The 25,914-nt window shown below is 41.0% G+C and overlaps 1 protein-coding gene across 1 annotated transcript in view; it reads left to right on the top strand.

The window, feature by feature from the left end:
* MEMO1 (mediator of cell motility 1) overlaps positions 1–10,183 on the top strand; it is a 28,025-nt gene extending 17,842 nt beyond the window's left edge. The window contains exons 5-9 of the mRNA XM_065631148.1: positions 100–211; positions 1,164–1,306; positions 2,358–2,434; positions 7,863–7,967; positions 9,302–10,183. Of these exons, the coding sequence (XP_065487220.1) occupies positions 100–211; positions 1,164–1,306; positions 2,358–2,434; positions 7,863–7,967; positions 9,302–9,433 (569 nt within the window). The 3' untranslated portion in view covers positions 9,434–10,183. The remainder of the gene's footprint in view (positions 1–99; positions 212–1,163; positions 1,307–2,357; positions 2,435–7,862; positions 7,968–9,301) is intronic.
* Positions 10,184–25,914: the final 15,731 nt, after the last annotated feature.

Here is a 25,914-nt window from a genome sequence, read left to right as displayed (position 1 = left end):
TTGTTATAGTGGGCTTGTTCTGATGAAGATGCACTGTAGCTTGCTTTACAGTATTGGATTTTTTTAAAGTAGTAAAAACTGGTCTTTAATTCATTTCAGTTTATGGAGAATTGTGGAAGACTGGAATGTTTGAGCGTATGTCCCTACAAACAGATGAAGATGAACACAGTATTGAAATGCATTTGCCTTATACTGCTAAAGCCATGGAAAGGTACTAGGGCTAATTACTTATTCTGTGAGAATGAGCATTGTGTGCATTAAATGTTCGAACTACATGTGAAGTGCAGTAGGAAGCAATAATACCCTTTATGGTATATAATACCCTATATGGTGTATCATACCCACATTCCCCCATCCCCCCAATAAAAATTTTGGGGAGGAGACAGTCAGAGACTGGGATTAGTTACTGTAATAGAAACTGTGAGTGGAGCAAACACCTGAGTGGTGAAATTGGAACCTTCCCTTAATAAAAAAGTTTATATGTTTATATAGACTTAATAGAGTTAATATTAGACACGCTTTGATGAATCTTTCTTGAGAGCTGATTTTTTAAAAAATTATCTTTCCTTTTCACAAGGCATTGCTGAAAGAAATTCAAATGCTAATAGGTGTTTTCTAGGAGATTTTAAGTTTGATTGGAGCCTTAATGTTAGTTTGGAAATCAGGGTTCCATTTACACCTGCTATTTCAGATGAGTACTTTGAATAAGGTGATAATTTTTGTCAATTTCTGGTGGGTTTTGCCCCCCATCTTTCTATTTAACTTTTCTTCCATAGTATTTGTAATTTTCCCTGGAGTAGCAGTATGCATCTGGGTACTATCTTGAGCATTTTCTTACACGTTGGAAAATTACCCAATATTTGTGCAGCATCTATTCAGGGAGAATTTAATTCTTCTTTTATTGCTGGTTTCATTGTCTTTTCTTTTTGCTTGCCTGGTGTTTTCACTTTGCAGCAAAGATTAATACTGTTGGAGGGGGATTTGTTTTCTGAAATTTTAAGTAGTTTCAGGTTCTAAACCAACTTCCTAGTATGACCTTACCAAATTAACTGTATCTTCAATTCAATAGTGCACTTTTAAAACATTCTGCAATTTCAGTTAGCAAGCCCTGAAAAAACTTGAGATGTTACTTGAATTACAACATCTTTTCTTTTGCTTGTAAGCCATAAGGATGAGTTTACTATTATTCCTGTGTTGGTCGGAGCACTGAGTGAGTCAAAAGAGCAGGAATTTGGAAAACTCTTCAGTAAATACCTAGCTGATCCTAGTAACCTCTTTGTGGTTTCTTCTGACTTTTGCCATTGGGGTAAGTTTCACATCTCTTCATTACAGAATATTTTGTAGTGATTTTGACAGACTGTATTTTATTAAATATTGAACATTTTAACTTTGGGTAAATGCATCTTTGAAACTGAAATGGCTCCGTAAAGCTGAAAAAGGATTTTTCTTTTTTAATTTCAAACAATAGATGAAGAATATTCATGTGGTAATGTGTTTTCAGTGTAGTGGAGGCAATAAATGGTGAAGGTGTATGGGTTTATATGCATCTCTTTACTGTTGCGATGAAGTAAGTGTCTGAAGTTTCTTGCTCTTTTTACTCTTCCTTTAAGCACCTCAAAGCAACTTGCAAAACTAATTAGCTACAAATGCACGGGACATGGCAACATCCTTCTGATGGAAATAAGTTTTGTACGTTTTGCTGCTGGATGAGGTAGCAGTTGAAGTATTTATGCCAATGGCTGGAAAATGGACTACTTCAGAAAGATGTTTTATGTTACACAACAGACCTTCTTCCCTTTTCTCATTGTCATCTTTAGTCAACTTACGTAATTAAGTGCATATTTTACTCGTCTCTGAGTTGTGGAATAGGTGGAGATATACAAGAGTGACCTGGGTTCGATTGTGGCTAATGAACCATCTAGAACTGTTCATTGAATTATCATTAACTTTTTCTTTTAACCTTCATTTACTGTGGGTATTGTTGTGCAAGCAGAAGTAGCCTGACTCCAGGGTTGACTTTATCAAGTGGGATAGTGAAGTGAAATGTTGCTTTAGTTTTTAATTTATAGAATTGGATTCCAAGGCAATAACAGGCAATTAATACGTGATACTGTAGTGTCAGTTCTACATAGTGGGTTTTTCTTTAAGAATGTAGCTGCCCGTCATGTATTTTTTTACTTTGCTTCTGGGCTACTAGTTTGATTGCCCTAGAATTCCCTCAGTGGAGATAAAAAGTATAAAATAAATGAAGATTACTACTTTACAAATATAATAGTTTCAATTATGTAGTAAGTACTAGGGAGTGTTTTAGCTACGATTTTTCCCTTTTTTATTTTATACATGATTTTTGTTTCAAGGTCAGAGGTTCCGTTACAGTTACTATGATGAATCCCAAGGAGAAATTTATAGATCCATTGAGCACCTAGATAAAATGGTAAGTTTTCAGATTTGGTGGAACTAACTAACAAATTTCTCCTGTACATTTCATTTCTTTGAACACTTTAGAAATTTCTCTAACAAAATATTATAGATTAGCTGTTTTGTTGAATGTATACTTTTCCTTTGTTTACCACAATAAGAACTCAGCTGTTGTTTTTAGCTAGTATCCTCCATTTTACTGGCTGCACACATTATATTGCGAGTGTAATCTAATAAGCATAATTTATGTGAATAAATGCATGTTCACCTACCTAAAACACCCTAGCGTAATGTAATTCCTGTCATCATACCCTCTTATGTTTTTGAGAAGCAATAAGAATTATGAATCAAGTATTGTGGTAGTTCAGGCTTGATCACTGTGATACCTGCATATCAAACCAGCTTTGTGATCCTGTTAATGGTTTCAGCAATGCCTATTTTGAGGAGGAAAGGCTGCAGATTGTGCTGGTCAGGAAAATGAAAGTCGCCTTTTCCTTGGGAGTAGTCTTCCTCCCAGCCCTCACTCTGCTGGGGCAAAGCAGTAGACCATACTTCATTCTGGGTTTGGCAAACAGCTGAAAGGGATGCTAAATGCATAAAGATCGTGATGACAATTATGTTGCATTTTCTTTGCAGTCACAGGAGCCAAGGATTTCTTATTAAATGAAAAAATTGTGTTAACATTCAAGACTATACTTAAGGCACAGAATAGAAGTAATTCCTCTGGAAGTGTGTAACCTTAAAATTTGGTTTAGAACCGTTTGGATCATTTATGTAACTTCTGTAAAATCTGTTAGAAGGAGAGTACTGTTGTTATTCAGGGCACGTTATTTTTTTTTCCTTGTCCTGAAGGAGTAAATCCTGTCTGCTGGAGGGGTCTCTGGAGTATTTTGCTTTGTGTATCCATATTAACCTCTTGGTTTCTCCACTATTCATTGCTGGAATGGAAACAGTACATAATTTACCTTCATTCTGTTTATCCCATTTTTAATAATTCTTGTTGTCAGTTGAGAGGTTTCTTTAGAAAGACAAGTGTTTTTCCACAAACTCCCAGAATTTGCAGCTCTGAGTGTTTTTGCGGGAGAGCAGATTAAGGTGCATTAGCAAACAAGAGCTTCTCCTTGTTAATGCCTATGGTGAAAGCTTGTAGAAAGACTGACCTTGGCTTCTAATTACTTCTAGTGAGTACATAGCTGCACCAACTCTTTCTTGTGGTGGTTATTCAGCCGAAAGGAAATAATAGTTTTTTGTAACATTGAAAATTATGTCTACTGTTTAAAAACTATGAAAAAAAAACTTTTTCAATCTTAATTGGAAAATTAAACATGCTGTGTAGCAGTATACTGTGGTTATTTGTTGCCTGTTTATATCATGCCATATGTGAACACATGACTCCATATTCAAACTCTGTACAGGATAGGTTTTCCTTTCAGTGAATTTCAGAAATTTTTAGCAATATCGTGGGTACACTTGAGACACTATCCACAATGCCACAAAGATCTTCCTGACGTATTTCTCCAGCTTTTAGAAGTTTATTCAATTTTACATGCCCCATTCAGCTTCTTTTTTCATTAGATAAGTATTGAATTTTTAATGTCATTTGGCCTGCAAAAGAAACTCGTATTGTAGTAACCACCAGGCCTCTACACAGAGAAAACAGCATTAAGATAAAGACAAAACTATACTAAAACCATCAGAGGTTTTAACCTCTGCTGTTACTGGCCCAATAATTTTATTGGACCTAACTAGCAAAGCAGTCATCTGAGCACTTTGTAAGCAGGAAGATATTCTGGGTCAAGATGAAATTACTTTTCCTTAGAAATGCCCTTGTGGGATGACCATGGGCTCCTCTTTATTTAGATTGGACCTTAAGTACAGATGCATGATGGTTTTCCTGGCTAGTTCACAAACAACACTAAATGCTTTGGGCATTGGAGATTTACTAACCTGGTAACCACTGTGAGAAATGTTATTTGCTGTGATTTAAAGTTAGAGCTCTCGGACTGCAGGATAAAAAAAAGATAGAGAGCAATAAATATTGCTGGGCAGACATAGTTTTCTCCATGGTAACTCTTAATGTGGCCCCTCTGTTACCCTGGGGTACCCAGTGCACCTCATGAAGTGACAGTGAAAGGAGTAAACAGCCCCATGGTTAACAGAGGTACCTTAGGGAAGCATCCTCAGATGAACAGTTATAATTGAGCAGCTGATGTGCAATAATTTGTTTTATATCATAACCTGATACCTACTATCTTTTTAAATAAAAGTGGGGGAGTATTCTGTAAGATGTCATTGAGGAGTAATTAATTTTTATTATGGCTAGCCAGAAAATGCAAACTGCTCTCTTCAATCTTTGCTGCCAGATTGCTCATTTTACACCTATTTGTGAAACCTTACACCTCACTTGAGTCAACAGGAGGATTCTGTTACCCCGAATGCTGAAGGGGAGGTTAATGCAGGTGCAGCAGCAGCCAGCAGTTGTGGTGCAGGAGCTGGGCACAGCACAGGTGGCTTCCTGGGTGGCTCCAGTGAACTGCTGAGTTCTGGTGGCTTGTGCGGTGCCGCCACGGCATGCCAGCACCTGCTGCAGCGCCCCAGCCTGGGGAGGCTGCTTGGCTTGGGCACCGTGCTAGACCACAGCTCTCTGCTCTCTCCACAGTGCCCAGACAGTAATTTTCCTGTTGGTTATTTGTCTTCTAGTCTGAGTGAACACACACGTGCAAAGATAGGTGGACTGGCTGGTGCTAAGACCAAGTTTGTTTCTATTTCCATAAGTGTGCCACTAGTTTATATTTCTTTTTAAGTGTGAAGAAGCAACTGGAGTAACTGATGGCAAAATTAAACTTGACCAGCCAAAGGATTATTGGAGTATAGTATAAAATAAGCCTGTGGGTTGTGGCTTTTTTTTTTAATTGTAAGCTTGTAGATACCCAGTCCTATAGGGCATGATATTTAAGAATGGGACTGCTTTTAATCATATTAAGTACACTGTACTAGGACATTGTAGATGCCATTTATGGCATCCAGTTGACTGAGATATGCAATTTCTGTATGGTGCCATGATAACCATGTGATAAACTGCAGAGCTGTGTGATGGTTTGCATTTTTATCATGTGGGTTTTGATGTGTATTTTAACACTGTTCTAAACCATGCCCTGCTGAGTTATTTTGAATACTGAAAATGATGAGCTTCATGCTTCTGCTTTTTAGAAAAATAAAACACAACCTGACAAAAATGTTTCCTTTGTTCCTCAACACTATTTTAGACTTTTAGTCTTTGCTCCTCTGCCACAAAAATTTTTAAATCCAAAAGACTGAAAAGCTCAGTACAGCTGAATGCTTATAGGATATGTGTTAATACCCATTTTCTATGGGTTTTCTCCAGTCTGTGATGTATGGAGCTCTGTTAGTGTTTGCTGGGATGAACTGCATAGCTCTAAATGTTTTGCAGTGCTGAACTGTGCGTTGAAATGAGCTTACTAGGCATTCTCATAAATCCATGTCCACTCATTTGAGGCAAATGCTCAAATGCCTTTGCCCAGTATGTTCCATTGACTTACAGCTATAAAATGAATCTCTCAACTAAGCAGCAATTTTTGTTTTTTAAAAAGTCATGAAAGGGTTTACTAATGGATAAAATACATTCTTGTGAGCTGTTCAGTATCTGAGTAAGTGCCTTATGCACGTTTAGTTTCACTTGAGTATATAGCTAAGTTGGGTTCTGCTTTCTTTAGCTGTGTATTGACACATACAATTTACAAGTAAATGGGTGGTTCAAAGACTTGCTGCTTAAACTTTAGAAATGCAATTGATATCTGTGTAATCACTGCTAGCTAGAGAATAGCTATGTTTATTTTTTTGGCACTCATTTAGGTTCTGTGGATCTGGAGTGAGTAACAGCTGTAATTACTGGCCAGGGGTCCAAACATGCTCTCCAGAGCCCTGGAAGAGCTGAACTCTTGCCAGCAATTGCTCAGCATAGTTTGGTTTTATTTCTCCATAAAATTTATCTCTTTATGAATTCATCTTGTGTACTTTTCATTAAAAACCGACATAAAGGTGGTGATTATGGTTGCTGTTTTCTAATCCTCCCTGACTCCTGGGAATCTCCAGCTCCTCCGTTCTAAGCTGTGATGCAGTCAGAGTAATTAGCCTATCTGCCAGATCAGCCAACGCCCTTGCGGAGCATTCAAGAGGTTTCACTCTTGAGGTGGAGACTTCAGACAGACTGACGGCTTCCTGCATCGTGATTTCTCATTTTATCACCCACACCTTCCCAAAAGCAGGGAAAGGGAGTTGGGACAATCACAGAAACCTTAGGAGAAATTTTCCCCCTTTCTGATATCAACCTCCCATTGTTCCCATACAAAGTGTATGTTTTTTTCAGATCTCTAAGGAAAACATTTATGTTTCATCAGCTACATGTAAGAAGCACAGCTATGTGTCTTACTGAATTAGTGAGTGTCTGGAGCTCATTTACCTGGTGAAGGGAATTAATAATTTTCAGAGAAAGGAAAAACACAAGAGGATGGAGTCTAATACAAGCAAAATAGGAAAACCGCGATAAAACCCAGACAATAATTGATTTAGACTTGCTTTAAACTATTTACATGGTTTTTGATCTGCTTTGTGGGATGGGATAAGAGTAGGCTGTATATGGAGTTGTAGGATTATTTTTGCTTTTAAAAATGCAAATGTTTGTATATGTGAAAGGTTTTGTTTTCCATACATGTGCTGGTTTTCGTAGTTTGACTCCATGGGATGATGGGTCTCACTGTGGATGGAGAAAAGGATGAATTTATGTGACTGTCTTATGTAAAGTGGAAGCATCATCTCCCGGCTCTTACGTTTCTGTCATGCACCAGCTTTCTAGTGCTGTAGAGAAGTTCTGGATCTGCTGTTTATGCTCTGAGCAGATGGTCCCTCTGAGCCCACATCGGCTGCCTCGCATGCCTGATGTGTCTAGGATACATCACACCTGCTGCGTGCTTGAATTGCATGTGTGTGTGCTGATGATTTGTCCGGGGTTTTTGGACATCCAGAAGTCCCGGGCAAGTGCTCAACTCTGAGCTCAGTTACCAGGGAGAGGAGATGGAGGCAAAACTTCTTCCTGCTTTGCCCTTTTAGTAGATGCTGTACAAAATCCTACTGAAGTAGGGCACCCCTGGAGGTGGGATCAGCTAGTCTGCAGGAGGAGCTTTTTTAACATGAGCTTCACTGGTATCTGCAAAGATAGCTTCACAGATCTGTGCGTCATTGACAGCTTTGGAAGAGCTCCTGCACTTTTAGTTTGGCAAGGGATGGCAGCAAGATGATTACAAGCTAGAGCTCACATGCTGAGATTCCCTTGATACAGAATAGAGGGTTTTTTTCTCCTGAAGTGTTCTGTGTTCTCAGAAATAGGTGGTATATAAAAATAATCAGTGCTATTGATTCTTTTTCAGGGTATGAGCATTATAGAGCAGCTAGATCCTGTATCTTTTAGCAATTACTTGAAGAAATACCATAACACAATATGTGGAAGACATCCTATTGGTGTGTTATTAAACGTAAGTAACTTTTGGTTTGTTGAAAAATGTGACTTTTAGCAAAATGCTTATTTTTGTTTTAAACACAATATTGCTGGACTATTCCTCAGTTCTAAAATGACAAGTCTTGAACTAATTTATTTTTCCAAGTGTTCTCACTTTGGTCTCCAATTTCCATGTCTTACACATAGAGAAATGTAAGCTCTTTCAAGGGCTGAGGGTTTTGAGTTCCCTAAGGGAAATGAGGTAGCATGTTGCTTTTGAATTTCAGTGAAATACAATCATTCACTTTCTCCTGGCCCTAAATAAAAGTTCAAATAAATCCATCTCCCTGAAGAAGTACATATTTACTCTTTTGAATCAGTACTTAAAAACATGTATATATTTTTTCCGTATTGCTCTTAGCTAGCTATTGTGCCTTGTGATGTCTAGCAGCATTTTTGAGTTTTGCGAATATGATGAGAGATTGCTTCTGTAGGTATTAGTGTAGTGCACCATTAACTCATAAATCAATGTCAATTAGAATTCAGATTAACTGGTGCTTTCTAGTTACCGTATTCTGCTTTGATGATGCAGTGCAGACATAAACCTGGCTTAACTTAGTTGTCTAAATTGGGTCACAGCTGCTTTACAGCACTGCTACAGATTTGTCATATTGCTTGAGTGAATCTCACTGTCTTTTTACTGTAATTCAAATCTGAAACAGAACCACATTAACCTTTTTAAAAAAGAAAACTTAATTCACTAGAAATGTAGTCTATATGGAGAACATGTAGAGGAACCTTTTAAAGTGGAGTCTATACAAATTTGTATGAGCAATACCAATATTGGGGATACATGTAGCAAAATTCAGTACTATGACAACTCTGCAAAAATATCCAGCTCAGCCTAAGATAGTGGGTAGCTTTGCAGTGAATCTGAAGTAGATTCTGTTCATTCACTTTTGCCAGTTGTCACACTTAATAAATTATCTTGATACATTCTTTTTCCTTAATGAAAGAAATACGATCTAAAAAGTGTTAATAGTGTTGGGTTCTTTCTGCTACATCTGTGTTTCTGCATAAATTCCCCATGGAACTGAAAGCATTGTTTCTAAAGGGTCTATTTGGAAAGGTTGTTTAGAGCTGCTTTATAGAACTGCATTAATATACAAAGTGCAGTCGGGAGAGAGGCAGTGAATGAAACGGCACAGAAATGGGTGAGGTCCACAAATTACTCCGAGGTGCATATATTAGCATGAAAGATGGTGCAAGGACCCCTGAAGGGGGAGGAGAGGACTGAGATCTAGCAAATGTTGTCATTTCACTGATACCTTTTTAAACAGCTTTTTTTTTTTTTTTCATCCCTCTCTTCAGGCTATCAACGAGCTCCAGAAGAATGGAATGAACATGAGCTTTTCATTTTTGAATTATGCTCAGTCCAGCCAGTGTCGAAACTGGCAAGACAGCTCCGTGAGTTACGCAGCTGGAGCGCTCATGGTGCACTGAACCGCGGAATGCTCAGGGATGGCACCTGCACACACTCTGTACACGGGGTCCCAGCCCAGCCCTTACAAAGATACAGCCCCTGGTCTTTGGGTATCCTGAAACCTCAAACTAATAGAACTCTCTTCTTTTCTAGTAGGTGTAGTCCTTCCTTAGTTTCAACTCATTTAAAAATGCTTTCTTGTTTAGGACAATGGAAGGAAGGCTGGTATTGAAACATTTTGTGATTTTTTTTTTTTTTTTTTAAATTTATTTTTTAAGATAATGGCTATGAAGGCATGGTGGCAGACAGTCCTTACAAATACAACATGTAAAGCATTTACCATATCCTAAATTTGCACTCTTTGCAGACCTGTGCACATGTACTCAGCTTTCAGAATAGTTTTGCAAGTTGTAAACGGAAAAAGGGGTGGAAGCTTTTTATTAAAAGAAAAAAAAAAAGCAAAACAATGCATTTATAAGTATCCTGTATTAGAATATAATAAAACTCCAGTATAGTCAGTTACTACCCGTGATGTACAACAGATATCTTCTATTTTAGTTGCTAATAAAGGGCTACACAAACCAAAATAGTCTGATTTAAACTTATTGCTTTGTGTTCTGTATGTGGCTGCTTGTCATTAACATCCTTTGTCCTTAGTTCTTATGCTTGATAATTCAGCCATTCTGTAAAATACTTTAGAATGTATTTTATATTCAACATTTGTTATGACTACTTCATTTAAGGATTTTTTAATCTTAAACCTGCACCATGAGTTCAGCCGTGCAAAAGAATTTTTTAAAACTTTTGTATATTCCTATTATTTTTGTTTTGCTATTATCTATTAAATAGTATCTTTTAGTATGTGATACGAATGTCTATCAGAAATACACTTTTAATTATTTTTATGCTCGGTTTGATTATTAAAGTGCAATAGATGCAGTATTTTATTTGAAAATACTTGAAAACAAACAGTAGCTTGAAAATGATAATTCTTAGGAGAACCTATGAAGCATTCATAGGCCACAGAAGCCATACAATGCTAAGCTCAAGCGATTTTTCTGGAAAGATTTAATTGGGAGGGGAAGGTAAGGTTTCTCTTTTTTAAAAATTATTTTTTATTCTTTATTCTTTGACTGTGGGTAGAATTGTTTCATGTTCTTTAAACATCATCACATCTTAGGAGTTCTTGAACTTTCTTCTAGCCAAAATAATGGTGTAATTATTTGAGTTATCATTCCTGAAGACTTCCTTTTGTTCTAATAAGAAATGCAAAGTAGGATGGCAGTACTGGCTCATTATCTAAATGGAGATTTCATTCCCTGATAGTTCACCTGCTGTCAAGCAACCTCCTGGTATATTCAGCTTTTCCCGAGTGGCAGAGAGGTGTTTCAGAACTTAATTTAGATTATCTTTGAAAGTTGGGGGAATTGCTGCATGCAAAATCTTCACCTGAAAGCATACCAGACATCTTGTTTATTCCTATTAAAATACCCTCTTGCAAACAGGCACTGCTTGCACCACTTCTATTGTCCTTGTCACACTTGGCCACCGTTTTAATAGTAGCAGGTGAATGCTCCATTTACAAAATGAACTACTTTGCAGATGTTCAGAATCCATCCCAAATGCCAAACTCCTGTGCATGTCCGTTCTTTTAGTTGCCTTATTGCTCTGCCTTGTTCTTGGAAAGTCAGCAGCAGACAGGGAAAACCACTTTCACATTACTTCTGACAGAACAGCAGGAAAGCTGTGCAGGTAGCATTGAATTGGTAACCAGTCTTTGTAAATACTTGTCTGACTGTGCCTTATTAAAAAAGTAGATTGATCATGAAGATTTTTTTTTTTTTTTTTTTTAATCTTTGGTGAATGCCAGTCTAATTAGGACTCAGGTTACTTTCAGTCTTATGCCAAATGTTTAATGTCATTATTAAAACACATAGTTAATTGGAACAGTTAAGTATATACTTTCTCCCTAAGGTGAACATAATAATTAGCTTCTGAGTACAAATGCCTAAGTTGCATCTTAGTTCTGTGAGACAGTTTTAATAAAAACAAAACATAACTGGAAGAGCTTCAAGGAAACGGGTCAGCCATTTTGCTCAGCACAATGTTATGAAATATCTTGCAGTGAAAGCACTTCACATGTAAACTGTGTAATGTATTTCAAAATAAAGTTTCTAATTAAAATGGGAATTTCTGTGCCTACTAATAATAACCAGCAGTAACAGTTCAGAAGCCCACTCAGAAATTTAAAGCTTTGTGAAATCTGCTCTAACTTGAGAAGGATTTGTTGTAAAAAAAACCAAAAAAACAAAAAAACAAAAAAACCCCAAACAAACAAAACAACAAAAACCAAACACAAAACCAAAAGAAAAACAAAAAAACCCAAAACAACAAAAACAAACAAACAAACCAAACAACAAAAAACCCAAACAAACAACCCAACCTGTTTGTTTGAAAGCAGAAAATGCCTGACTTCAAAGAACGCAATTTTTTTTTTTCTCTTTTGATGGAATTGGAGGGAGTTGACTTCACTGTTCGGTTTTCTGGTGTGTCAGTTTAAAATGTGTCAGAAGGAAAAGCAAATAATCTCCTGAAAAGATCTTCACTCGAGACTATAGTTTCATTATTTTAGCTTTACCACACATTTTATTCTCACTTAAATATAGCATTTTGGGACAAAGAGTGTCTGGTTGAGACAATATTGAATTTTAACAGTTCTGTTCACTTTTGTGGATGTTTCTTCTATGTGTAGCATGACTGAGCTTTGACCACTCTTCTGGTGCAATAAACCCAGCCAGGGACATGATTCTCATTTTAAAGAAATGTGTAATGTGTGAAAATGTTGATTAAAATACTCCTTTGTTTTTCCTCCGTGGGCATTGGCAGCCACCGCTCGCTTACAACCCGGCCTGAGAACGTGGGTCCCTCTCAGCGTGGAGCGAGTTCTGTGTAGCTACTTCAACTCCACCTTTGTCAGTTCATAAAGAGTTTGGCTTTATTTATTTTCAAAATCATGGTTTGAGTGGCTTTGCTCTGATTTTATTGTTTGAACTGAACTCTTACTACAGTGTGGTCTTGTTTCTTGGAGCCTTCAGAAAGGCCAAGTTTGCCGGGACATTTTTAGATGCAGGTCTTGCTCTCGTTTCCCAGTTAGGGGCTGGTTGCTGTGTCTCGGGGGCTCTGGATGTTGCTGCAGGCTTGACTTGGCAATTTGGAGTTGTCATCTCAGACACTTGGGGGCTTTCTGTGAGATGCTTGCACACAGTGTCTCCCAGTACTTTGGCAGGTTGTTTTGGTGGTTGGTGTTGAGTTTTTCCATTATCATGCTTGTCCTTTTCCCCTTATTCCCCCAGGAAAAATGCCCTTCTTGGCATCAAAGGACGCTTTGCTTTCAAATGACGTCAGTCACCGTGATTTGTGGTTGTTATTTCCCCAGGCTGAGTTCAGTGTGCTAGCTACCCTCTGATCTGCTCTCAAAAGTTGCCCAAACTGTTACATTAATGGAGTAATGTTTCAAGTCCCTTGTATAGGTGACCTTTTCCCTTCCTATTTCTGTGAGAAACTTTCTGAAATTAAGCTTTCAAGCTAGCCTATGAAAAGATCTTCAGTATGAAGAAAAACTGAATTTCAGGATCCAGTTTAGCACACCCCAAAGATGGGAGATGCTTGGTTTGGGGCCCACAGCTCAGCCAGATGGCCTTTTCAACAGATGGTTTCAAAACATGATTTGGAATTGGTCAGGAAGGATGAACTGACTTTATTCTTTCAGTCATACAAAATCTATTGTCTCTATTCTAATTGTCTCTAGGGCTCTTTTTTTTTTTTTTTTCCCCTCTTATTTGATTTTGGCTAATTCTGAAGACAATTTGTCTGTGCATACTGCAGAGGACTTCCAGATGCCTTGTGTCATTTGGGGTTTATCTTATTCCAGCATTAGCCGAAAACTCAGCATTGGCTTCTTCCTGTCTCCTCTGGTCTGTGCATTCCCTAATGCTGGGATCCGAGGCATGTCTCCATTGCCTGTACCCCAGGAATGAAAATGCCATAGTAGTGACACCTCTAAATTAAGAGATTATGCCCGTTTGTTTGTTTGCTTGTGTTTTTTGGTTTTGGTAGGTTGGAGGAGGGTTTGGCAGAGGCTCGAATCTTTCTGGAAAGGGCAGAGAGATGGGGAGAATGGGCATAGACAGGGAAGAAAATAGTTACTCTTCCAATGTAATGTCAGCAACTGTTTCACAATCCTGTTTGGGAGCTGACATGCTGTGACTATTGCCCAGTGCAGCTGTGGGCTGGGTGCAGTTGTGGGCAGCCCAATACTGCTGCTTCAAAGCGAAAGTGTGTTGGAGGTATTTTGTTAAGTCTAGCTCAATTTGTTGAAGCTCAAGGGTGAGAATCCTATGCTGATATCTTTAGATTACAGGTAAATAAAAGTGTCTTGGCCTTTATGCAAAGGTGGCAGATGGACCCCCACACCCCAATGTTTCTCTGTTTGGTTCTCGATGGATTTAAGATAAGTAAATAATTATCTCAGCCCTGTGATCTCCATTGACATTAATGTAAATATGCATTCCCCACAAAGAGGTCTATATGCCTTTTCCAAAGCTTGTGAAGCCAGAGTTATTTAATTACTGTTTTCAAGCAAAAATATATCAGAATTCAAGTAGATGTATTTAAATCCCATTAAAGAATTATCCTGGGCCTCAAATCCACTGTGAGTGAAGCCGGTAATGAAATTTTAGACTTCAGTGATGCAGTATCTGCTCTGTATATGACAACGGCCTAAATAACAAGAGGAATAAATCATTATGTTAAGCATTAAACTAGGAAGTCTCAGAACCTAAACTTCTCAGATTTCTTTTTTTTTTTTCTCTTTAGTGAATTTTAAAACCATGAGAAATGACTTTCCAGAGCCTGTGACTGCAGCTTCACAAGACTGAACACAGCAGTGCTCTTGGGTGAAGTCCCTTCTTAGGTAAAAGATGTTTATTATATTAATATTTTTCTGCTGAACTCTTGCAGCACAAAGTAGAGTATAAGCATCTTAGTGCCTGGGCTTGACTGAGCTGCTGGGCTGCCCGGGCAGGTAGGGAAAAGCGTTCCCTGGGATGTGTCGGGTGATATTTACTTAAATGACTTTCCATTTGTCTCCAGGAATTGTTGTAGAAATTTTAAGAGTGAAGCCTTTAAGCTCAGGTGTGATAAATCAGTGTTGAGCTTGTGCATGTTTTCTATGATAAAAATCTCTTTTCCTTTACAGTCACAGTCCAAAGAGTGGGTGTTACAAACAACCCATTGGTAAGGTGTCTGTAATAAGTGGCTGGTCTGGTGTCCCAAGTGCTTCCAGGGACAAATCATACTTTCTGCGTTGTAAGATACTGTTTTCTGTTTGCAGGGCTGAAATGTAACTAAATGCTGCTTTCAAGCCATTCTTAAATAAACTGACTTGTTTATTGTATATAAGCACTTAGCTCTGGTACGTGCTCAGCTTTTCATCTGTCAGAGAAGGTACCTGGGCAGCAGTGCAATGGGATGCCTTACGAACATGAGCGCCACGTATTTCCAAGCCTGCTCCAAAGCACTGAGGTTGTGTGGGAAAATAATTTCAGTAAAATGCATAACAGGCATGTTGTGGCAGGTGTAAACCTGTGCTTTATGGAAAGGAGAAGAGTCTGCCTAAAAACACCCCACAAACCAAACAACAAAAAACCAAAAACAACCCCCAGAAGTCAAAAAATGTGTAAGCATATTTCTACAGAGAGTAGGGAAAACTTTAGGCAGAGGTGAGCCTCCTCAGGAAGGCTGGGACAGACCAGGGTTTGGAGGCTTCCTATTCGACATGTGCAGCAGGAGCCCTGGGCGAGGCAGGTGCCCTTGGTGGGTCTGGCTGGAGCAGGTGGTCCTTGGGGTGGGCTCAGGACTCCTGGTCCAAAGGGAAGGGCCTTGGCTGCTAAATGCAGGTGAGGTCTCTTCTGATCAGCAAGTCTTGAAAAACTGCCTTTGATCATACTAGAGAATGAACGTCTCTTAAACGGTCTGCTTTCCTGAGGGCCAGGGATGTGTTCTCATCATTGCACAGCAGTTGAGTGGAAAATGGGAGTTTACTTGTTCTCCTGACTACACGCTTTCCAGCTGTCAAGGCCCTTCTCAGCTGTAGACTGAGTATCTCTGCAGTCCCCACAGCTGGAGCCACCACCAGCAGCACCAGCTCCGTGCCGGTGAGTGCAGGGCAGCCCTGTCCTGGCCGCTGTCACCCGGAGGGCTGAACCTCCCTCCTCAGCAGTGCCCTCTGCAAAGTCTGCTGGAAAGAAGGCTTTACCCAGTGATTTTTTGTCTTTCTGGGAGAGGAGCTGTTTCGGGGTGGGGGGGGGCAGCCGACACTAGGTGTCAGTGTCGCCCTTCCTGCTGCTCCTGCCAGAGAAACCAGTGCCTAGCCCCAACGCTTAGACCCTTTCGTTTTCCCTTTTGTCCTGAACTTCGCGGCCATATCCAAAAGCCTCTTTTTGCAACAGTCCGTTTACAATACTGTGTTTTAAAAAGAACCCTTAAAACCAAATTACATTGGAGATCAGGACCTACTGAGTTATCTCTGTCTCAAACTACAGTAAAAAATGGCAATAGCGTCAAGTATATAGAAACATTTCTGTTGGCAAAGCTCATAAGGAGACAGTCGAAGTAAAGCAATGGTGCACCTCTGGCTGTGTCTCTGGACGTGGACTCTCTTGATCTCTTGTAACCTCTCAGTGTTTCACAAGTCAGGCAAAAATTGCTTCACTTGGTTGGTTTGGTATTTCAAGAAGGCTGCTGGTCAGTTAGGGGCGAGGTGGGAGTTTGGGCTAAAAGCTGAACCTACTCACCCTGTGAGTTGCATGAGGAAAGGGCAAGGTTTCCCCCAAGCTCCCCTGCAAGTGGCATTGCAGGTAAGTCACAAAGGATGCGCTCCTGCAGGTGTGAAAGGAGGTGGCAAAGGGCTAATGGGTTTCCACAGAGTGGGCTTGAGAGAGCAGCTGGGGCAGCAGGATGGGTGTGAGCATCCCCTGGGGCATCTCCCACCATCATCCTCTGGGGCAGGAGGGTCCCCAGGCTTGCATCCTTGTGCTTTGGTTTGACCTGGCATGTGAAAGAGTGGCCACGAGGAGGGCACCTGCTGGGCCACGTATGTGGCATCCTACCTCTCCACAGATGCTTATTTTCACAAAGCTTGAAAAAAAATACCTCTGTATCTGACCATGCTCCAACTGAAATCAACAGGGAATGGATCAAACTTCACATTCTTAAGGAGATATGGAGCTGCTCAAGGAGGTGAGGGAGCCGGATCTCAGATGTCGTAACCTGGGAGAGGCTGTGGAAGGACACTGCTGGCAGCTCACGCAGTGGAAAGAAACCAGAGATGAAGAAGATACACTCAAGTTGTATTTGGAGACAAATGTCTGTGCTTCCTAACCCTGAGCAGAAGTTTCATTTATCTGATCTGCCAGTTGATTTTACAAGATTATTTTGTTCATTAAAAAAGGAATAGGAGCCAAGTTGCTGCGCTTTTTTTTTTCTTTTTAATACTGCTAGGTTCCATTTTCTTGACATATGAGCTTTTCCATGACTAGAGTTTCTTTTAGCTGAACTTATCTGAGAGAGAAATCTCAGACTGGATCCAGCTTATTTTATAACTAAGCAGTGTTCCAAAATGAAGTCAGAAAGTGAGGGACTAAAACTTTGGGCTGGAAAAGACAAAAAAACCCCAGATACCATCCACTTTTTCCTAACTGGTTGCGACTGGAACAGAGTTGGACCAGTGAAGACATTTTTGAAATTCATATTCTTCGCTCTCCACTGCCGTGTTGCTTCTGCCACCAGTGAGCATCCAGCAGCTGGTAGGTGGGAGCGTGCCACCACTGGTCCTTTCCAGGGACCCGTCACCACAGACCCAGCACAGCTGTAGCTCTGCCCCTGGTGGCAGGGAGATATGTGCTCAAATGGGCAGTGTAGCTGCGGTGTCTGTGCTGTATACAGCTGATTTGCATGGGCATAGCTGACGGGATGTTGAAGATGCCCTTTTGCTGCCAAGCGTTGCTACCGTGGAGCTGTATCCCCATAGGAGGAAAGACAAAGCAGAGGTAAGAGGCAGCCTTGTGAAGACACTGCCTCTTTGACTCCCCAGCAACTTGCTGTACTGAGAGAAACAAAAACTGGTGAAAAGCCCAGCTTGGCCAGGGCCAGAGAGAGCAGCTGGGCCAACGCATGCTGGAAGCTGGGCCTTAGGTTACTGATCTGGGGCATTGCGAAGCCAAGTCCTGCATATTTCCATCTAGGGCAACTTTGCCGCACCTCCAGGCAACTTATCCCAGCCTTTAGTTGGTTTCACAATGGGGAAGTTTTTCTTATGGCTGGAGACAAAATTTGGCCTGAAGTGGCTTGACTGCCCATCACAGTGCACCCTCATAAAGAGAATGCTTTCATCACCTACATTTCCAGCTCTGTAAGACTGGGACAAAATCCCCCCGACCCCTTGCTTCTTTAGGTTGAATGAACCCAATCCCTTCAGCCTTTCTTCATGTGCCAAGGTCTCCAACCCCATAGCCATCTTGGCACGCTTTGCCCTGCCCAGCCCCTCTGGACTCTCCCCAGTGTTTTTATGTCCCTCTTGACCTTGGGGGACCAAAACTGTACACAGTGCCCAGGTGTGATGGGGGATAGTTGCATTCCTTGATCCGCTGGCTGATACAGCACAGCCAGGTACTGATATGGTCACTGCCATGGGCTATTTTGCATGAAGGGATTTCAAAATGCTTTGTAAGGATATTTTGGGAATATCAGTTTCTGCCCTCCTGAGATTTCTCAAAGGAGGTCAAAGCTTCTTCAGCCCTTCCACCTACAGATCAGAAGAATTAAATCTGTTATTCTAACTGTCCTATTCCTTTTGGCATAACACACAAATACCTCACCACCTGCAATGTGTAACTCCAGAAAGAAATTTACAGGGGAGAAAAGACCCCCTTGGAGAGTAAGAGGGATGCATAAATTTTACATTTAAGTGAAATGCAATGAAATCTTCAGGTTTCTGTTGTGTATACACCACATGAAAGGGATTAAACTTTTTCTAAACTGTTCTATAAATGAATCACAATGTTTTTCTTAACTATTTCCCTGAGCAACATAACACAGACATAAAAATGAGCCCTGGCCCTAATCTTGATAATTTCATCAAAAAGCATATTCCAGCTGGGTGACTGCTCCACCAGCTCCCTGGCAACAGGATTGCACATTCTGGAGGAGAGTGCACCATCCTTCTTGCCCAGCTCAGTGCTTGACCAATGGCAAAGTTTCATCCAAGCAGGGCTATGTGCCTCAGTTTCCTCATCTTTAAAACTGGAACCATGGTACTTGACTTCCTTTTGGTAGCAGCAAGAGGGAAATGTTAGTGACCTCCACTACAGCTATCAGGGTCTTTTTCTTGCTTGCAGGCATTTGGAGAGATAGCAGTGTTATGTCGTGTGACATTTGGGAGGTCCACCACGCCATCTCTCATTCAGAGCACACACACTTAAATTGCCCTTGGTAGAGGTTTCTCCAGTGTGTCCTTGAAAAGCCTCTGGTGTGGTGACCCACAGCTCCCCAGCATGGTCCTGCCAGGGCTTTTCTGCCCTTCCTGGGGAGCTGGGATCTCCTCTCTGCAATTTAATCGCATTTGTCTTCCTCTCCCAGCAGACTTGTTAAACTCTCCCATCTCCTTTGCAGCTACTGCTTTTGATTGTGAAAACTTTATTGCATCAGTTCTCAGTTTCCTCTTCCCTGGCAGAAACAGCCCTAATTCCCTCCATCCTTTCCTACACCATGAGTAGTTGCTCTTGCTGCTTTCCTCCAGGCTGCTGGTCAATGCTTCCTCAAAAATGCATCCCAAATGACTCATTTCTGCTGAGACCAGAGTGGTGCCACATGGAGGGATTATCACTTCATGTTTTCACACATCTCACCACTGCATGGTGTGACCCAGCATGTTGCTCACCCTTCCCTGCAGCAACAAGGTGCTCTGACACATGCTAACACCTAAATTCAGCAAAAAACTGTGTAGCCAGGCGGTGTCTTGTCAAACATCTGTTCATCCAGAAACCCATGCCAGGCTTGCACTTGCTCTTGTCCTTAACAAACCGCCTTCTGTTTTTCAGATAGTTTCTCCAGTTTGGCTAGATCATTTGGAAATCCTAGGCTGTCTCCTGTGTACTGAAAATACTTCCACCCTAGCTATCATCTGCAAATTTAATAATCGTACTCCAGGCTCTCAGTATTCAAAGCATTAATAAAGATACAATATAGTACCATAGACTGGCTTCAGTGAATTTCATGCTTGATGCACCTTAAAAGTTTAACCAGGGATTTACTGACAATAACTCTTTGAAACAAGTTTTCTAACGGATTCTGAACTTCCCTAACCATAGTGTCACGTTGACTGAAGTCACCCCCTGTTACAAGCATGCCATGTGAGAAAATGCCAAAGCTTTACTGTAGTCAAAACACATCTGCTGCTTACATAGAATGATGGTTTCCACTTTTATCCTCTCACAGGAGGAACCTGAAATGGGTTTCATATTAGTTCCTCATTAATCTGTGTTTGCCATCACTCATCTGCTTGGCATCTTTCATGTATTTGCAAGTAGCTTGGTTTGTTCTTACAGTGTTTTTCTGGGCACTGAAGTTAAGCCAACTGGTCTCCAATTGTCATGCTTATATGTCCCCCCTTTATAAGGCCAGGCACTCCTCTGCCCTTGGTCAGTCTTGCATGACCTTGGTCTTCCTCCTCACGTTCTCAGGTAACCTCAGCCAGCTCTGAGATAGCTTTTGCCAGTGGTAGAAATACCTATGGGGAATTTCATTAGGCACAACCAGTTTGAAAACATCTAATTTATCTAAATGATCTTTTCAGATAAATTTAGACAGCTTTCTGTTTTTTGAGTCTGAAAACTCAGTCTTTTGATGGCAGTTCTGTCAGCTGTCCGATCACACCTGATCCTTTCAGTGGAAACAGAAAAAAATACATTTAACACTGGCATTGTTGGCATCGATAGATTCAAGTGATAGAAATGTGGGAAGGGAAAGGACTACCTGTTTCAGTACATCTCATCTCCAGTGGCCATAAAGTATAACACAATGCAAAGACTATGTAAACTTCTGCACTGAACAAGCCAAACCCCCTTTAACGAGTTCCTGCCAGGAAGTTATTACCCTGCACTGCTAACACTGAAAAGGCAGGCTGAGCTTTTGGATACCCAGGGCTTTACCTTTCCTTATTACTGAGGATTTTGTGCCTACTCATGGCTGCAACACCACCATGCTTTTGGCTGCTGCCCTGCCGGGAGGACAGCCTCTGCAAGCCTCCGGACACCACTGTTTTGGTGGCAGAACCAGCTGTGGCTGGAAAGGGACCCCAGGGGGAACAGTCCCCAAGGCATGAGGTGGCTGTGGTGGCATGAAGAGCGTGGTCCCTGTGAGGGCTGATATGGTCAAAGAGCCTCTCCCTCAGCCCACGGTGCAAAGAGGGAGAGATGCAAGGCTGGGGGTCCCTTGGTGCAAGGCTTTAGGCTGGCGGTGGGACAGCAAGGAGGGAAAATACAAACCAGATGGCCAGGAGGGAGCCTGCAGGATAGCAGCAATGCTTATCAGCTAAACATTGTTATTGCTGACTTTTATACAGGTTCTTGTTCTCAATTCCAAGGGAAAGACACTTTATTCAGGGCTTCACCCTTTCCTGCAGCAAGCCCTGATTTGCTTGTGACTTGCACATGGCTGTGTGATGGCCGTTCTGTCTCTCACCCTCCCTTTTTTTTTTTTTTTGCAGCATTTGCAACATCATCCCAGATCACAGACCCTCAGAAATGTCCCCAAGCTGTAAAAATGGGTTAATCATCCAAAAATCTCTTGGTTCCAATTCACTAAAGTATTATACAAGCAGTTATAAATGCTGATTTTTGAAAAGAAGAGCAGCTTCACATGCAATTGTTTAGTTCAACCAATGAACAAAGCAAAAATTTTCTTGGAATGCTACATTATTGTTATTTTTTTTAATACTAAGTGGTCCTTTAATGAGTGTTAATTTCTGACAGATGGCTCTGTCCATCTGGCACTACTGAAGAGTGTAAAAGTCTAATTTATGTGGAAAACTTATTTAAAATTGTATGTTCATCAGAAACAACTAAACAAACTGATCTTTTAATCCTGGGAGTGCATGATGGTGCCAAAGCGCCACTAATAAATTCCACTTCCAAGAAGTGGAAGAGATTTTGCACACAGAACTGTTGGCATGAGCAATTTTTCTCCTTTCATAGTTGTGAAATATTTCTAAGGAAAAAAAATCCCGTGAACAGAATGCAATATCCCTCACGGGCAGATTCTCACAGGCTCTGGCTCATGCTGTAGGAAGATACTTTATCGGCGTCTGCCTCAGTCTCTAGTACGAGGGAGGGCATCCCTGATGGAAAGGCAGAGTTGGAGATTTTGGCTCCAAGGGTACCCAGCTCAGCACCACACCTGAAAGGATGATGATGGACCACCATCGCTGTTTCTCCCACCAGACCAGCAACTCGATACTCATCCAGCCTGCTGCAAAGGGCTGAAGCTCTTGCCAGCTGCCCCAGCATCTTGAGGTGCCCAGGGCATCACCTGGAGAAGGCAGTGGGGGGAAAGACAAGCACAGCCCAGCAGGGGAAAGCAGGGCTGTGCATCTGCGCTGTGGGAGAAGGGGGAGGAGGAGATGGGGACCCTCTAGAAAGTCTGCAGAATGGCTCAAGTAGGGAGGTGAATCTCCGTGAAAGCAGCTTTATCAGTCCTGCTGCTTATGGAGTAATGTTACTGGTGCAGGAAACATCGTCAGAAGAGTTTAAAAGGCAGGAGACAACAAACGGTTGCACAGGAATTGTTAATAAAACACAGAATCTTCAGAGCACGATCACTCTCTCATGGTGGCCAATGTGGTGAATCCCCTTGGATTTATGGGGAACTTGACTAGGTTGTTACTTTGCTCTGGGAATCTGAAATGTTATTTGGATGTGATGGTGCTCAGAGAATAAAGCCACACTTCCTCTATGACAAAATAAACATTTATCTATTATTTTTTCTTATTTTAGCATAATCAAATACTAAACCTGAGGAAGAATACCATTTTTGTGTTTGTCCTGGAATAAGAAAACATTATTCCATGTCAGTTCAGAAAGTTCCTTCTGCCTGCAATGGGCAAGATGATTGTCTTACCTTGAACCATGAAGGGGTTCAAGTTTGAGTATTGTTTTGTGCTGAAGTAAAAGTATTATCTTGTCCTGAAGACTGGAACAAAGTATTCACTATTCACTATTCCTCTAGTAAGTGAATCTATATTTAGAGTGACAATACATAAGGTTTTCTTAGCAATGGTAATTTTTTTTTCTACAGTGTCCTAAAATTAAATCCTTAGACAAGACTTCTTTGCATTAAAAAAGTGATTTCTTTTTTGAGACATCCAAGTCAGCTTAGCCTCTTAAGTCTCTATGGAAAAGTCTTAGATTATTTATTAGAAAGAAAACTAGTCAGGCTTTTGCTATGCTATAGCAATGTATTAAACTGTGTAATTTCACAAACTATTTAGTTTCTGGTGGTATTTTAATCATGGAGTATCTGACAGCAGAAGCACCATTTCTATTAAATTTCAATGGGATGATTTTAAAGGCTCTAGAATACATTTTATTTCCTTTTAGATGCTCTATGATTATTCCCTAGCAGTGAGAGGTAATAGCTCCAGGCTGTCCTGTTCAAAGCCAGGTCTCACTGTGCTGTGGATGTTGAGGGAAAGCCATCAGGGTGTGGGCCTGCGAATCACAGGAGCTGAAAGCAGATCCATGGTCCATCACACTCTGCCTGCACAACTGTCTCTAAACTCCTAAGTCTCTTACGGGACCACGAGGCTGCAGCACTCACTCAGGGTTACTGACATGGAAACTAGAACCTGGAGCTCATACTTTTTATACAGGACACATGGGAAGTTTGGCACCCTTTAAGGAGGACTGGAAGCCAGGCTTACTATGGGTCAGACAGCCTCTACAGTTTGCCACCAGGAGACATACTGGGAAAGGCCCAGAGTTAGTGCCCTTCTCCAGACCATGGGCACCCAAACCTGGGTCTTGTCTTGAGGACTAGTGGTGACATCCTGCCTTTTCAGAACCAAATAAGGCTCATTGCAACCTTTAGAAGAATTTAAAAAAAAAAAAAAAGGCATTAGTGGTAATGCCTAAATTTTAAATTAGTGGTTTGAACACATGCTCAGGAAATGAGACACATGAGTTTTAAGCCTTTCTTAGCTGGATGGCATTCAAACCCACATCAGAGAGAATCAGCAAGGAAGAGCCTGTAGCGGAGGGATGAGAGAGTGCACTTGGGGCACAGAGGGCAGGTCTGCTTACACATTGCATTCTAGTCTTTGGATGAAAAGCAGAAATCACTTTGAGAACACAGATTGGAGCCTCCCTGACCTCCCAAGTCATCTTTCCTCCTGCCTGGGCTCTTCCTCTATGCTTTGGAGACCTGCATTTGTACCCCCTCTGCCCAAGGGAGATGGATCCTGACCCTGTGACAGATACTTAAGATTATTACCTTGAAATAGAACTGCCCCAAAAGAAACTTCACAGAGACAAGGCACAGGTGCTTTGTAACTGAATATGAGTTATTGAGGTTGGCCACACGCTCACAGCCTTCATTTTACCTTCATCTATCACCTTGATGGTAAAAACTACTGGCACTTCACCTCCACAGAAATAGATACCCTGAGCTCAGTGTCTCTGTGTAAAAACACAAGTGGTGATCACAACATGGGCAGGCTTTCATTCCACACATACTGATTTAAAAGCAGTTCTTCTCTCTGGAAATACCAGCTCGAAAGAGTTGCAAAGCACTCAGATACTTTAAGATAGAGTGGCCCCACTGGAAAAGGTTCTGTGTGAAATCTGCTCTGTCAGCTGTTTGCGCCTTCCCAAGCACAAAGACAGCAGAAATCTTGTGTTGTTGTGGGGACAAACCCTGGTAATGGTTTTCCATGACCCTTGCTGGTCAGGCCAAAAGCGGGATTCTTTGCTGGTGTGAGGGGCCTGAGCCCATCCTTGGAGAGGCACACAGTTTCCTAAACTTGAATAACTGAAGAAGAAGAGAATTTAATCCAACAGCTATTTAGAACAAAATTCATGAGCAGATCTGCCCTTCCACTGCCAAGAGTGTGCGCTGTGGAACTGAGGCATTTTGTTGCAATTATCATGCTTCCGGAGGGTCTCTTAGAGCCCTGACTCCCACAGTCCAGGGAATACAGGACAATCTCAGAATTGATTAAAAGCAATAATTCAGTTTCTAGCTGTCATGAGCTAGAGGGAAGCTGGAAATCGTTACTTGGTTTTGATTAAAGGGTTCAAAAAAGCAAAAGGTCAGGGGTATTTTTTTTTAAATGTCATTATTTTAAAACTAGCCCCTTTACATGTGTGATTTTTGGACATGTGTAACTGGCTGTTCTGTGAATAGGACTACGCTGCATGTGCTGTCTCAGTTAGTGTGTGCTTCACCATATGCATGTTTTAGAAATAAGGACCCTGATGTCCGTTTGTCAGTTAAACCTCCCCAGATGTGGCTGCATTTGATCTGTTTTGGAGGCACTGCTGGGTATTAGTTAGTATTTAACACTGCAGAATCTGTTAACCTATGGTATCTCTAGCTATAGAAAGAGAAGCTTTTCCAAGGGTAGCAATCACAGTCAGGCTTGGCAATATAGGGGCTTCACATTCACAGCACTACCAAGTATTTTCAAGCTCAGTTCATTCCTGCAGTTGAAACCTTTTGAAATCTTTGGAACAAGTGCCCAGAACAAAGGACAGGTAAAGGAGAGACTGCCCAAGTAACAGCTGACCTTCTGTCTTAAGTATTCCCTTATGACAGGAACTATTGCAGATAGACTGTAAGTAGAACTTCATAGAAATAATGGTTTTCCCATGACAACAGGATTTTTGTACTATCACTAAGCTTCGCAAGACTTGACATACAGACATGGAAGAGCAGCAGAGCCACCAGAGCCCTCCAGACATAATCCACTTGCTCCTTTTACTCCTAATCATAAAAGTAGAAGGCAAGTCTTGTTTTCTCTTCCCTCCCTACTTCTTCCTTTGCGTAGAGAAAGTGAAGAGTAAACTGAGCAAATCTGATCAAGGACTAGTTGAAAAAGGGGGAAATTAATAAAAACTGAATGCATGCTTCTTTCCCTTGAAGAAAATAAATGGATTTTGAGAGTTATGCATTCATGATTCTAAATGTGAGAAATTAACCAATTCTCAGATGTGGGAAGCTCATTCCACCACTACTAATACTTAAGCCAGAAAGGCAGGTCCCATACCTTGCCATTTGCTGTTATGTGTGTTACTTAACTGAAAGGTTTGTGTCTCATACTGTGACTACAAGGGGATGCAGGCTTTCAGCCACAGAAACCAATTCTGAGGCTTGAACACAAGCTCAGCTG

This window comes from Caloenas nicobarica, chromosome 3, assembly GCF_036013445.1.
Source record: "Caloenas nicobarica isolate bCalNic1 chromosome 3, bCalNic1.hap1, whole genome shotgun sequence".
In the NCBI taxonomy this organism is placed as follows: domain Eukaryota; kingdom Metazoa; phylum Chordata; class Aves; order Columbiformes; family Columbidae; genus Caloenas; species Caloenas nicobarica.
The sequence above is the reverse complement of the archived record's forward strand: the minus strand, read 5'-3'. Positions and strand labels throughout refer to the sequence as shown.